Raw genomic sequence first — 14042 nt, 5'->3', positions numbered from 1 at the left:
TGCCTCCTTGGCCATATTCTTCTTATTCTTGAATTTTTGACAAAATGCTAAGATGAGCTACTTATGAAAGATATCTCAGATAACTTCCTCTTTTCAGAATTGTTGCAATAATTTCAAATTTCTGACCTACAAAAGAAAATGCAGCTTTAGGGAGACCATTTTCCGAGCTTCCTAAGGAAGCAGTCTAGATGTCTAAATCTCTCTTGATTTCGGCCCACAGTAAGCTCTCAGTCTTTTGTCCAGTTTACAGAAAAAAGTCTAAAACATGTATGTTCCTGTAATAGGAATGGATGGTATATGGGACAAAACTAGCCAACTACTGCCTGTTTTTTCTCTTACTGAACTAGGCAGTCACCAGCATAAGCAGGGGAGTGTAAGAGAGCTGGATAATGGAGGAGGCTGTAGTACTAGAAAATAAGAAGTGTGGATTTCATAGCTAGATACAGAAATTGTGGTGGGAAAACTTGGTGTATTGATGTCATCTGTGAGATGCAACACTGTGGAAATCCAGGATTTAATCAGTTTTGTTAACTCCTCTGCTTATGGAGCTACTTACTTTTGAGATTTTGAATAAAACCAGTAAAATTGTTCTGTATACCACCTGGTATATATTGCTAGTTTTGATTTGAGGCTGTTTTGTTTTTCACTATTCTTAAAGTGCTTTAATATCCTCTCTTACTGAATTTGTTATTGATGGTGCATAAAGAATGCTTTTTTTTTCCAGTCTGCATTATCTGATATGTTCCCTCCTCTATAATACTACCTTTTTGTGCTAAGCAGGCAGTTATTTGTTGGCCAGAGATACTTTTTTTTTGCAGTTGCCTTTTGTTAAGCCTTTCAAGCCAGCAGTGTAGGCTATATGTGCATTTTATCTGTTAGAACCTGCAGTCCGTGTTCTGCAGCTGTGTTAATGGTGTGATGCACAGTCAGGCTTTACCTGAGCACTGTTACATGTCCGTTTCCACCTGGAGCTGAAGAACTGTGTTCTGGTTAGTGCTGAAGATTGTATTTGACCATGCTACTTATGCTGCTGGCAAATTACACAATGCCATTCGTCACAAGTTACAGCTCTTTGGCTTTTCAGTAATATGGGAAGGACTTCAAGTTGGTTTGTTTGTTTTAAACATGAATGTAGTTTACAGAGATTTGCTCAGGTTTTCATTATCATTCCTTCCTGATCCAGAAAGTGATTTATCTCTCCCCAAACTCCAAAGGACAACTCAGTATGTTAGAGACATTTCAAATGTGTATTGTCTTGGCTTTCTAATAGGATATTCACATAGTTTTTACACAGGTGTTTTTGAAATGGTGTGAAAATCAATAATTTATTTGATTGTTCAGCATACAGGTCTTATTTGAATGCTGCATGGAGTAGTATCTTGGTTGCATGACTAGTTTCAGAAGGTGCATGTACTTTATGTTTTAATTAAGGGATTGCTAAATGGAAATACTTAGTCCAAAAAGACTGTGTTGATAGGTCATCTTTGTCCTGTATTTTGCAACTGCAACAAATAGTGTTTTTAATATTACTACAACAACTGGCAACAAATAATAGCTTACCTCATTCCACTGGCAAACTAGTTTGCTGCTTTTCTTTCTTTTGAAATATTCTTTTGCCTGTGATTTCATAACTATCTGCTTGTATTTCTGAATTTTATTTTTAAGAGGAAGAATAAACCTTATCATTAAAATAAAAGCAGCAGAAGCTCTGCAGTTATTAAATATGTAAGATTTTTAAAAAGTAAGAATAAAAAAATCTATAATAGCTTTAAAATTTTGGAGTTGTTGTCCCTTTCTGGTAAAATAGCCTCCATTTTTAGTACTTGTCTCACACCAAAAATTTTGTTTTCTCCTCTCATTGCTGTTGATGTTTTATGAGAGTGATAGTGTTTGTGGTGATGAGCTCTTACGGTTTACTCAAAGGTGCTGTGATATTTCATTATTTTTATTCTTAAATTTTACGGTTCCTGAAGCCTGATAATTCATGAGAATCTCATATTTTCAAGAAGGTTTGTATATTTAATTGTTTTACTGCATTCAAAAACAAAAGGTCAAATCTCATTCTCTTTATTAACTTGAAATTACTGATGAAAAGCAAATTGAAAAATCTTTTGAGGACCTGGCTTATATTTCAGTTTTTGTGGTTGTAGTTATGTCACACTTAAGAGTAGACTCAGTAGCAAGGCTGTTTGTTAATCATGCTCATTTTGGTGGTGTGTAGGGAAGAATTAGAGCAGGATCCATAAAATGTGCTGTCTAGTTAGATGATCCAGCTAGAACTGGAAAAGGATTGTAGCAAAGGGAGCACTTTAAGGATCTTAACTGGTAATAAGGCTGTAACTGTAGGTTTTGGGGATGGTGACCAAAAAAAGCCAAGGAGAGGGGGAGGTGGTAAATGGAAAAAGATATGAAGGTCAGTAGGAAAGCAGAGCAGGTATGGAATTTCTCTATGATGAAGAGACTGGGGAGAAGCTAAGTCACTAACCTTGGTTAGGCAGGAAAGAAGTGTTGTTGCGATGTGTCTTCAGGTGCTTTTTCGTATCTTCTTTCTCTAGTGGGTCTGGCTGATTTTCTCTTCCATTTTTCTTGACAGTTTATAGAGTCAGGGAATTTAAGATTCATCAGTGTTCGCATATTATGTGGGGGTTTGGATGATGTTAGTCTCCCTTGACTGCCTGTGCTCAGAGGGATATCTGGGTGGCGAGTGGTGTTTTAACGTTGCGTATCTTCTTATTGTCACTGCCTTCTTCAAATCATTATTTGTATGAGTGACAAACTAGCTCCACCCTTTGCCTTCTAACTGGCATTTCAGTTCTGTTGCTTTTTTTGATCTAACCATGTTCATTCTACTTCTGTTTACTCCCTGTGGCACTCTTCCTCTAACTGCAGTTCAGTGCTACCATGCTTGATATTCCTTGGCCAGCTGACAGCTCACTTATCTAATGCACGTGGAGCCTAACGGTTTCATAGACAGGTACTACTTCTTGTCCTGGGCTTCTGGTCAGTAGGGTTTTTTTTCCCAACCTCTATAATGAACTTTACCCTGCATGTAGATGAACAGAAGTAATGGCTTCACAGAGGGGTGTGAACTCTTCCTATTTAAATTGCTAACTTACAACTCTGACTAATGTTAACGTGTTTAGTAGTTTATTTGTTGGCTGTTCTAGCAGAAATGTTAGTCAAGCATTTGTATAGATCATGGATGGAATTATAGTTCGTGAATAAATGAAATACCACCAGTTCTATTGGCAAATCTGAGTACCTTGTCCTCAGACTTGCTGTCAATATTTTTCTGAAAAAGCACAAGCAATCCTTAGTTGCCAAAATTACAGTTTTGAACAAATGTATGTTGTTTAGTAATATTTACTTTAAAGTTAAAAAGTATTTCTCCATTTGTATGGTGTGTGTTCAGTTATATAGCCCAATACTTCATTTTTTAGTTAACAGTAATACATTGAAAGAACAAACTCTGATAGCAGATTCAGTTGAAGGCAGGCATTTTAGCCAAAAATTCTGCCACTGTTAATACTTGAGCAGTTTGTAATGCACATAAATATTTATCACACATGTTTTACAAAAACTTAAAAGTGAATCAATCTGTGTTCCCTGAACTGTAGAATGTTAAATGACGAGAGCACTTTTGTTAATCAGCATGGCTAGAATTTCTACACAGGAGCTTTCTGCATTACGTATTAAGTGATCTTGTTTGTCTTGATTAATTTTCTACTGCATATTTACATGGTTACTAGTAAACAGAGGGAGGGGGAGAGAGAGAGATGCATGTAATCGTTTTTGTAATTTTTTTCAGGTATTTTTAGCAGCAATGATGTAGCAGTATCATTTCCAAATGCAGTATCTGGCTCAGGATCTAGCACTCCCGTTTCCAGTTCTCATTTACCTCAGCAGGCTTCAGGCCACTTGCAGCAAGTGGGAGCTCTATCACCTTCAACTGCGCCTTCTATAACTACTGTTGTTGCTGCAACTCAGGTAAACTATCACAAGACAGAAAACCATGTTACTGACCTGCTTAATTTCAATGTTAAAAGAAACTGTAATTTGTTTGGAAAATAGGTTAACAAACATTATATTTGTTGTGAAATGTTGTAGTGGCTGGAAGTTCCCCGTGGTATCGCACGGTATTAATTTGTAGAGCACATAGATTTTTTAAAATGTAGTCTGAGGAAGTGCTTATTAATAACAACTATATTATGACTAGTAGCATAAATGCTGGTTGCAGTTCATCAGTGTTCTAACCAATGTTTAATCAGAACATAAGAAAGGATTTTAAAAAGTGAAATTTGTAAAGTTTTCCTTTTTTTATGCAAAAATGATGGTATCAGTTAAAAGAGTGGTTTGTTTGGGAGATTTAACAAATGGCAACTCGGCTAGGCCTGGCAAAGAGATGGCCAAGGCTGACATCTTGGTAACAAATGAATGTTGACATATATATTATAATTTTGTATTTGCAAAGTCATGCAAATGAAGATCAATAGTTCATGTTTGATGGTGAAGGAATAAGGGAGGCATGGGAGAAATGCAGAAGGGTGACATAGTTGAAGTAATGAACCAGAAAAAATACCTTTATGATAGCTTTTTGTATGAATTTGAGTTGGACAAAATTACATTTATCAAGATAAGAGAATATGAAGTTATAGTTGCAGGAAGTCACCATGATTATTGTTGAAGTACGAAGGAATACTACAATGTACATGATGATTTTATACTCCTTATTTCTTGCATATTTCATTTTCTGATGGGAATCTGTCTTACAATGAATGTATCAAATATATATATTTTTGTGTGCTTTTAAGGAATGAACTTATAATTTATCTACAGTGATCTAAGATAGTGGATATAAACATGGAAAAATCAAGCTTTATGTGTGCACAAGCAGGTGTGTGTAGTGCATGGATAGCAGAAATGCTATGTGAAGACCAACAGAGATTACATTTCAGTATCAAATAGCAATTTGTTCTTATAGGTGGCAGCTCATATTTTTACATCATTCTTCTGGACTGGTTTTCTAAAGAAGTAAGGTGGTTTCACCCAAAATTGAGTGGTACCTCTTTTGCACAAATGGATAGAAACTACTTTAAAGAAATTAATTAAAAATTTGGTACTTCAGATGTTCTCCCTTTTTTTCCATTTCCCAAGATCATTACACACTCTCAACTCACTGGCAACACTTAAACTGAACAGTTTGGGGTTTGGGGGAAGGGTTGTGTCATAGTTTAGTAGCAGGTTAAAAGTTTTTAAAAAAACCCAAATAAGTCAGTGCTCAGTTTTCACAGAGGAGAGGTTTTCCATAAGACTCTTGGACAGACTTGGCCTTTTGTACAACTCAATGCATTCATAAATAATCTGGGGAAAGGAGGAGGAGGAGGAACACACACCAAGTTTGGTGATTATGCTGGGTTATGCAGTGAGCCATTATGAAGATCAGCTGTCACAAATTGCTGAAAGACCACACCAGCCTATGTTGACAAGGTGGTAAGATGGCAAATAAAATCAGTGTTAAAGGGAAAGGACAGTTTCTATTCAAAACAGATATGGTACATGCCAAGAGAGGTACAAGAAGAGCCATGGCAGTGAACAATGGCAAAGAACAATTTTATAAGGAGTGAGTAAATAGTGAGGTACTCGTGGCCTCAAAAGGAGACACTGAGATGGGATATGACAAAGGTCTGTAAAATCAACTGACATGGAGAAGTTAAATAGTGAAGAGTTGTGCACCATCACTTCTGTTCTTAACCTCTGTCAGAAGTAAAACAGATTGAAAAAGCAGTTGAACAAAACCTTTATTTTATGAATCAGGAAGAGAAATACCATAGTATTATTTCCCTCATGTTGTCACAAAAAAAGAGAAGTATACCCTAGAAGATGGACCTTCTCTTACTGTTTAGCTGAACTAGAGAGCCCTCCATAGGTTAACTGCTTAAAATTCCTGTCCTTCCTTTGCCTTTGTTTCTTGAGAGTTGCCTTGGGGGCTTTTTTTTTTTAATCCCCAAAGAAGCAAAGGAGTTGTGAATCTTACCTCACTACCAAACTTGTTTTCAAGTGGTCATAGATTTACTCGTCAGGATCTTATTCAGAGGTACTACCATTTAAAGAATCTTGAGTTTGAGATATATAGGGAGATTGAAATTGTGAGTTTTGGTTGACAGCCATAAAGGTGAGCTCCTGTATTTGAATTAACAAAGTCCTCCACTGCTTCAGTGAGTCTTCTTTCAGTGAATAAGGTTTGTACTACCTTGGAGAGATTCAGTCAGGAGACCCTAGTTTACCATGCAGTTGTTCTCCACTTGAAGCAACCTTTTTATTTATTTATTTATTTTAATTTAATCTCTTCCCCTACCCCTCATCTGCTTCCCATTTAGCATAAATGACTGATTATATGTCAGGGGTTAGGGTTTACCTACTTACTTCTGCAAAGTTCATCAGAGTGCTTTCTGCTTACTGGGCTCTTGTGGATGTATTCTCAATGTTTACCCACCTCTTGACCATGGAAGTCTTCAAATAAGAGTGTGCTAATATGTTTCTTGTCTAGTGTTCTGATTAAAGAAAACCATCATCCTGGGTTATAAGCTAAGGTAAGTTTGTACCTCTATAGCAGGTAAAAAATAATAGTTAAAAAGTAGGTGTTACTTAAACTATTAGTTAAGAGAGCAAGTATGACCAAATCTTGTCTGCTCACTTATTCGGTCTTGTTAACAGATGGGCTCTTGGAATAGCCTCAAAGATGTGCTCCTAAGGTGCATCCTGTAAGATTTCAGCTGGTTTTTTAGATCTCTGTTGGGCATTTGTAATTATGATTTTGGGGATATCATAAATTTGTCAATTTTTGAAGGATTTTTTTGCATGTCTCTTTTTTTAAAGGGTGTTAAAAAATTCTAAAGAGAAGGTCTTGGGAAAAATATGTTCCCATAGAACATTTTTATCACTTCCATTGTCTCTTCCAAAGTTCCTTTGGCTTTACTTCCATTAGGAGCAGAACAAAAGCCCCTAAGGTTTTCTTTAGCATTCATATAAATGAAGGAATGGAGGTGGTTATCCTTCTTTGATCCAGCTTCTAGGGGGAGATAAGACATTTTTTCTTTTTTGGTAGATTTGGAGTTATTTGTTAACAACACAGGAATGTGAAAGCTAAGGAATCTGAGATCTTTTCTGAATGTAGGGCATGTGATGTTTCAGATGCATCTGTCCTGTGGTTTTTATTTTCTCATTTTCTGAATTAATCTAGTCCCTAATTTTGGATCTCTGTATTCCCCTGCTCTTTCTCCAAATTACTAGTCTACACTATTTTTGGCTTCCTTTTTTAGTGGGTTTTTTCCTTGTCATAGTTTAAGTCTGCTCATCATTTTGCGTGCTATCAAGGGAACTTTCTTGATCTTTTTATTTTATATTCTGGCACTCATGGGAAAATAAGTGAAAAGACAGGAAATAAGAACTCTATTCTTAGTTTTTGTTCCTTTCAACAGAGAAGTTAGGAACAGTATTGGGACCAATCTTATTTATACCTTCCACAACAGGAGTGGAATTATGAACTTAATAGTACATCTTAAACAAGTAAATGTTCCTTTGCTGAAAATTCAAGTTGAGAGGGGTTTTTGCAAGTCTGCAGGAGGGGGGTTTGAGCATTTTCATGGGACAGTAAAATGCACCTACCTGATTGATATTGCTTGCAGTTTACATTTTGTAACCTCAAATTATGGATGCTACATTCTTAAATTCAGTATGGCCAAGGAAGATAATCCTTTGTCCACTTCTGTTTCCCGTTCTTGTTCAGAGGTACATAGTTTGTTTCCTGTTGGTTTAGATTTGTGGGGTTTTTTTTAAAATTTAATATTCAGCACAAAGTAAACATGAGGAAGGAAAGAATGAAAGTTTCAGGTTAAGCATCTGGAGTTTGCTAGAGCTGGGCAGACCTGCATTGTTTTAAGGGACGGTTCTGGGCCATCCTGCCTGTGGATACTCTAGAAAATGGCAGGTCTATCAGCTATCAGTGTTTAATCAAATTTTCTTTGGTGAGTAGAATAAATACATGGAAAAAAAAGCCAAACTGCCTTCAGTTCTAGGACTTTAAGGTGTGACAGATGTGACCTGCATTAGATGGTTGGCTGTTTGAGTTTCCTGCTCTGCTCCCAAAGATACACATCTCAACCATGTGTAAATTAAGAGTTGGTGTAATACTCACTCCTGTAGTCACCTTTGGATCAGAACATCCTAAAACTAGAGACTTTGACACAACATCAACAAACTAATTTAAGCAATAATCCTTTTTTTCTGCAGTGCAAAGTAACTTCGCATAATTACATTATTAGACATGTAATCAGAGATGATTTCCAGAACTTAAGAAGAACTTTACTCTCTTTTAACATATTTTTCAGGACACTTTCTGAAGTCTGTTAACATAGAAATCATTGAGATACTGAATGCCATAAGAGCTCTTAGGAAGTCCAGAGTGCAGATAGTATAGATTTCTACTGTATATTTGGTGGGTGCCTTGTTGGGAAACTTCTCACCTCTTAGTAATTAGTCATTAAGGTAAAGCATAGCATAGACAGCAATTATGACCATATGTTGATATATTCCCAAATTTCTCCAAAATAAGTAAGCTAATTAATTTATTACGTTCAGTTTATACATTGCCATACAGTGTATGTTGTTGGTTTGGTTTTGGGGAAGGGGTGTTGTTTGTTGGGGTTTGGTGTGGTGTGTGGTTTTTTTTGTTTGTTTGTTTGTTTGTATTACTTTTAATATGAGTGATAATTAAAAAGAGACTAATAAAACATCTGGAGATAATGATGTTGCATGGTTTAAGTAGCATGCTTCCAGAAAAAAGGAAATTAGATCCTTACTGTGGTACTAGTATTCTCTAATCAATAGAAATGCTGGATACATGAAAACCAATTAACATATTTTATGTTACTATCAAAACACTTCTTTATGATAAAGTCTCTTGAAAGAGGCTTCTACCCACTAGGTCAAAGGTAAAATATCAACATGGATCACAGACTGTTAGGATGCTGAAATTATTTGGTCTTCCTTATCTTATAACTTAACAAAAAGATACAAAAGGAAATTTCAACACATCCAAAACAAAAAGAAATAATTCTTAACAGAGCATGTTGCTCGTCTTTGGGACTCACTGCCACGGGAAATCGCCAGTGCTTCTAGATTTGGAAAGTGTGCTAAATGCATCCTTCAGTATGTTGTAGACAGAGGGGTTTGATATTGTGGTGTAGGATGTCAGTGCAAAACAGAGGCTTTCCTTTCAAACCTACTAAATCATATTTGTGTCACAGCCACTTAAATTCCAGTCTTGCAAAATGAAAATGTGAAAGAACTGTACTAGTAAAAGTTTTTCCACCAAAATTGTCTTGTTTCTCACTTAAAAGCTGTTTTAATTTTTAGCTACTTCTGGGCAAAATGGGTAAAAAGCTAATTTTATTTTCATGCAGTCTAGCTGAGGATTTTTTGGGGTGGGGGAGGAGGAGAGTAGCAAGGAGGAAGAATTTACAGCCAGAGGGAAAATTCCTTCTAACATGTGACTCAAGTAGAAGAACAAAGGAATCATAGTTGCAAGTAATCTAGTATTTAGCCCAATGAAAATCTTGTTTTCCTCTTGCTTCAGAAAGCTTGTCTTCTTGTAGACTTGTGCAGTGTAGAGGTGGTCTGAAAGGCAGTTGGGAGGTTTTGCATGGTGCCGCATGCTGAGACAACTGCATCAACATTTCGCTCTAGCAATAAATGTTTTCTGTCTTCAAGCTGAAGCTTATTTAGCTTGGCTTATCTGGTGCTGCTGTAGCAACCATCAGTCTCCAGGCAACTGAGGCACATTGACCTCTTCGTTGAACTGAGTGTAGCACGACTACAATTTAGCTGCCTGAGACAATAATAATGGTGTTGAATGTAAAAACTGTGAAATATTCTAGTTTGTATGCAATGGAAATAATAAAACTATTTAGAAGAAACAATGTTTAGGTCTTACTTGAAAAATTATGCATGGTGCGTGTTTGTTGCAAGCTGCAGAGTTGGTTGCTGAGGCAGTGGCCTTATAGGCCTTGTGTAAATGTTGGGACTCTTGCAAGCATTTTTGCACAGCAGCAATTCTGCTACTGAAGGTGTTTGTTTCATCACTTAAATAGCAAAGACTGTTGATATTTAGATAGTTAAAAAGTTCATGCTTGTGAATAAGTAGCTGATTCTTTATTATTGCTCTTTTTGAAATTATAGATTGTCTAGAAAGTAGTTACTTTTCTCTTGGATCTATTATTTGCCATATTGCACGTGTCTGGCTTTTTTTGGAATGCTGATAGGAAGAAAATAGATTCCTCTATGGGTATACTGAGTTTGTTTCCTAAGGAAGTCATTTTTCTGCTAGTCAGTGTGAGTGAAATTGAGATTCCTCATATATAGATTAAAGTTCTTAAGTAAAACAGATTCTTGGGCAAGATACTGCTTCCATGTCCGTGGTAGAGCACATCCAGTTTAAGTGCTCTGAAGACAGAGGTAGATAGAAACGATAGAGCAACCAGCTGAAGGTGAAAGGGCTTTGTGTTGCAATGATGGCTCTGTTTTCAGTTAGGTTTGTGGAGGAACCCCAGGCTCTTATCTCTACACAGCCTCCTTTAAAAAACAAACTAGAACCTGAAACAAAACACCCCCCCAACCCCAACCAAAACCAAACCTAACAAAACAAAAAAGACCTCTTAATGTAGTAGCATTCTAGTAAGTTTTCTTACGTCTCTTCTTTATGTCTGGTATATAAATAAATAGATCTTAATTGCTTAAAAATTTATATAATATCTAGTTAGTTAACATGAGAGGAGCAAAGTGGTAGTACAGTTGAGGTTATAGTGTTTTCACATTACTGGAAGATAGGCCTTCTATCCATGTGGTTTTTAATGACTTTATGTGCCCTTGTTGTACACCGGGTAAAGGTATAAATTAGATTCTGCAGGTGTGCCATTAATTTTTCATTTTGCCTTTCAAATCCCACTGTGTTTCCCAGTTGTATTAATTCCTGCCTTTCTTGGAAAATACTTGACTGCTGGTGTTTGAAGGTTAGATGGTTTCATTTAATTGAAGGATTTATTTGTATGTTTAATCAAAACAATTGATTCTGAAAGATAGTATTTGATTATTAGCTTGTTCATAAGCTAGAGTCTTCATTACAGCTAGAAGTTCAAAGGATTTATTTTTGCTGCGGAGAGAAAAAGTACTAGTATTGTGACTATTGTATCCACAGAATGATGTCACAAATAGTTTCCCTGACAGATTTAAATTATGATAGTCTGTACACTTGTAATTAATGTTTTTTTCTTTTTGAATGAAAAGTTGCTCTTCTAAGACACCATAAACCCTTTTCCTGATTTTATTTTAATGTTTCCAACCTCCTAATTATACTTTACAGTAAATTCTTTTATTTTGGCTAGGTGGTGAAAACATTTTTTGTGCAGTTGGACCTTGAATTATCTGTTTTAAAAAATTCCCAAACTTTAAGGGCTTCAGAGTGCTTGGATGGTAATGGTGGCAGTATGGGAGGGCTATCTTTTCAATCTCAGTGTTTCTTTCATAGAGTGGATGTGTAAAAAATGACAGTGGGTTTGATTTGCATGGGTGATTGTGATAGCAAGTGAGGTGAGGTTTGCTGTAAAAATTCACTCTGATTCCAGTCATCAGTAGTGCTGTAGGTCATTTTAGTCAAGTGGTCAATACTGTTTGCTTTAAATTTAGTTACATTCAACTTAAGACAGCCAAAACATGTATTAAAAATATGTAAATCAAAGTATCAGTTTAATCAAAATATATGGATAATAATTATCCTACTGCAGATTAATACTATTTTGTGTTGTGCTAGTTGTTTTGAAAAGTCAGATGATCATTTTCAGAAGAAATATGTGAACTCTTATTTTATTAAGGATTTTCTGTGTTGACTTCCACCTATGTTTCCTGGCATATAGGAAAACAAACAGGAATTTAGATTTTTGATTTTCCATTGGAAACGAGGTCATGATAAGCATTCTGAGATTTCTAAGAAAATTCTGTATTTGAAAATCTTCAAGGGTTGTGTTGCAGGAAGGGATGCATGAGAAGGTGTCCATGTGGCAGGACTCTGTGTTGCCATCAGTTGTGGTGTGACCACCCTTGTGTGGGTATGCTTTGCCATCCCAAGGGGCAGCTGACAACTCAAAGGAGGCAACTGATGATGGGTATTGGTGGGTCCCTCACCTCTCCTAAATGCAGTTAGAGGTTGTACCATAAGAACTGAAAGAATAAAAGGAAGCAATAGCATATTCTTCCCATTGCCTTCAATACCCAAGCAAATGTCTTAAAAATTATAGGGATAAAAATAATATTTCTTCACTTGCCCAAGTTAAGGTAGGAAACACAAGGCAAGGTTGCTTCTGCTGGTGTCACTTGATAGGCAGCTCTTTTCACCTCTCAAGAAAATAAAATAATTTTTACATATGCACATGATAAAGTTTTTATTGTAATTATGTGTCTAGAATTAATATGTATTCATGTTTAATCTCATTTAATTTCAATGCAGATTTTAACTATTTAATTGTTCAGATAACTGTTGCTTGCCACAGACCAAAATGCATCAGCTTAAGATGTCTTCTAGATGCAGTAAACTGATGCTAACACTTGGTCCTGTGCTTGAATTTCCTTCCCTGTTTCATTAAGCTAGATGTGCATGGAAAGTGTTTGCAACATCTCAGAAGGGTAGCAGAACAGCTTGCAGAAAATTTAGCTTTAAATTTCATTTGCATTGAAATTTTTTTATATGATTTTGGTAGGAGTTGGCCATAAGTAGTTGTTAGTGGTATCTCTGATGCTTTTTATTTCTTGACTTTGTATTAGTAGGAGCAAGGGGTAGTTCTGCACTTCATATCACAGAATCATGCTGTCGTGAATAACCTGGTATGATTGGTAAATGGTGTGACCCCAATCACAGGAACAATGATATGTTTTTATTGTAAACAAGAAATAAAATTAACCTTTGAAATTATTTTTGACAAATAAATATTGGCAGAAATACGTAATTAGGTAATGTGTCACTAATTGTAAAGCATTGTGATGATATAACACAAAGCTCCAATATAGCAATGACAGTTTTTAAAGCAGAGGGGGTAAAGGGCTGTTGATTGGATATAAACTGATTAAGAAGCTGTCTTGGAATTGGTTGTTCGGGCCATCCTTGTTGCCCTATCAGAAAGGAAGAGAGTTCAGTAATGGTTTAACTACAATTAAATCCCTCCCCTTTCTCTGTGGAAACTCAACTGTAGGCATTTCAGCATTAGCCTAAACAATGGTTTTGAATATGTTAAGCCTCTAACAATTAGGGAGCAGTTTGGGGCATTGAATAATGTGGAATGATGCAATTGAACCTGACAGCTTCAACAGTCAGCCTACTCATGGGACCCAAAAGTTGTTCACACTTGGTTTCATCTCTCATCACACGCTGAGTATTAAAACCTTACTGGTGTGGAGCAGAGACAGAAATGAGGCCTGTTATCAGAAAATATTTCATAGCATGAAACTTGAAAGGAATGGGGGAAAAGGCATGTTCAAAGAGTCTCAAAGTTTTGAGACTCAATCTGATTGCATACAGCTAAGTATTGTCTCATTTTTCTCCCCTTTGTTTTTTTCTGCTGAAAGAACATGTAACTTTTGATTGAAGGGACTGCTTTCCCTGGAAATTTCAGATAGGAGTAAATGTTCAGATATGAATGCTCTGGAAACTTTATAGTCATGGTGTTAAATACTGTCCTGGAGTCATACAAACAAATATAAAACTATTGGAGGACATTTATATATATGAGTTAAATGTAGTTAACTTGCAAGTCTTGTTCTTTAGTTAGAAGAATATGCTTGTACTTTCTCCTTGCTGTAGAAGAGGTGTTTTTAAACACCAGTCAAATATCAATCATTTCTTACTGCATATGGGCATTCTCTGAATTACAATGCATTGCCCTTCTGTGCTGCTCTGCTGCTTATGACTTTACTGATTTATTGAACATACCATAAAGGAA

At 36.1% G+C, this 14042-nt stretch overlaps 1 protein-coding gene across 3 annotated transcripts in view; it reads left to right on the top strand.

Annotated features, from left to right (window-relative positions):
* MLLT10 (MLLT10 histone lysine methyltransferase DOT1L cofactor) overlaps nucleotides 1–14042 on the top strand; it is a 123671-nt gene that overhangs the window by 87565 nt on the left and 22064 nt on the right. For all 3 annotated transcript variants that reach the window (XM_053971186.1, XM_053971178.1, XM_053971169.1), the window contains one exon: nucleotides 3809–3987. In XM_053971186.1, the coding sequence (XP_053827161.1) occupies nucleotides 3809–3987 (179 nt within the window). The remainder of the gene's footprint in view (nucleotides 1–3808; nucleotides 3988–14042) is intronic.

The sequence above is a fragment of the Vidua macroura genome, chromosome 1, assembly GCF_024509145.1.
Source record: "Vidua macroura isolate BioBank_ID:100142 chromosome 1, ASM2450914v1, whole genome shotgun sequence".
Classification (NCBI taxonomy): Eukaryota; Metazoa; Chordata; class Aves; order Passeriformes; family Viduidae; genus Vidua; species Vidua macroura.
This window is presented reverse-complemented; position numbering and strand designations above follow the sequence as displayed.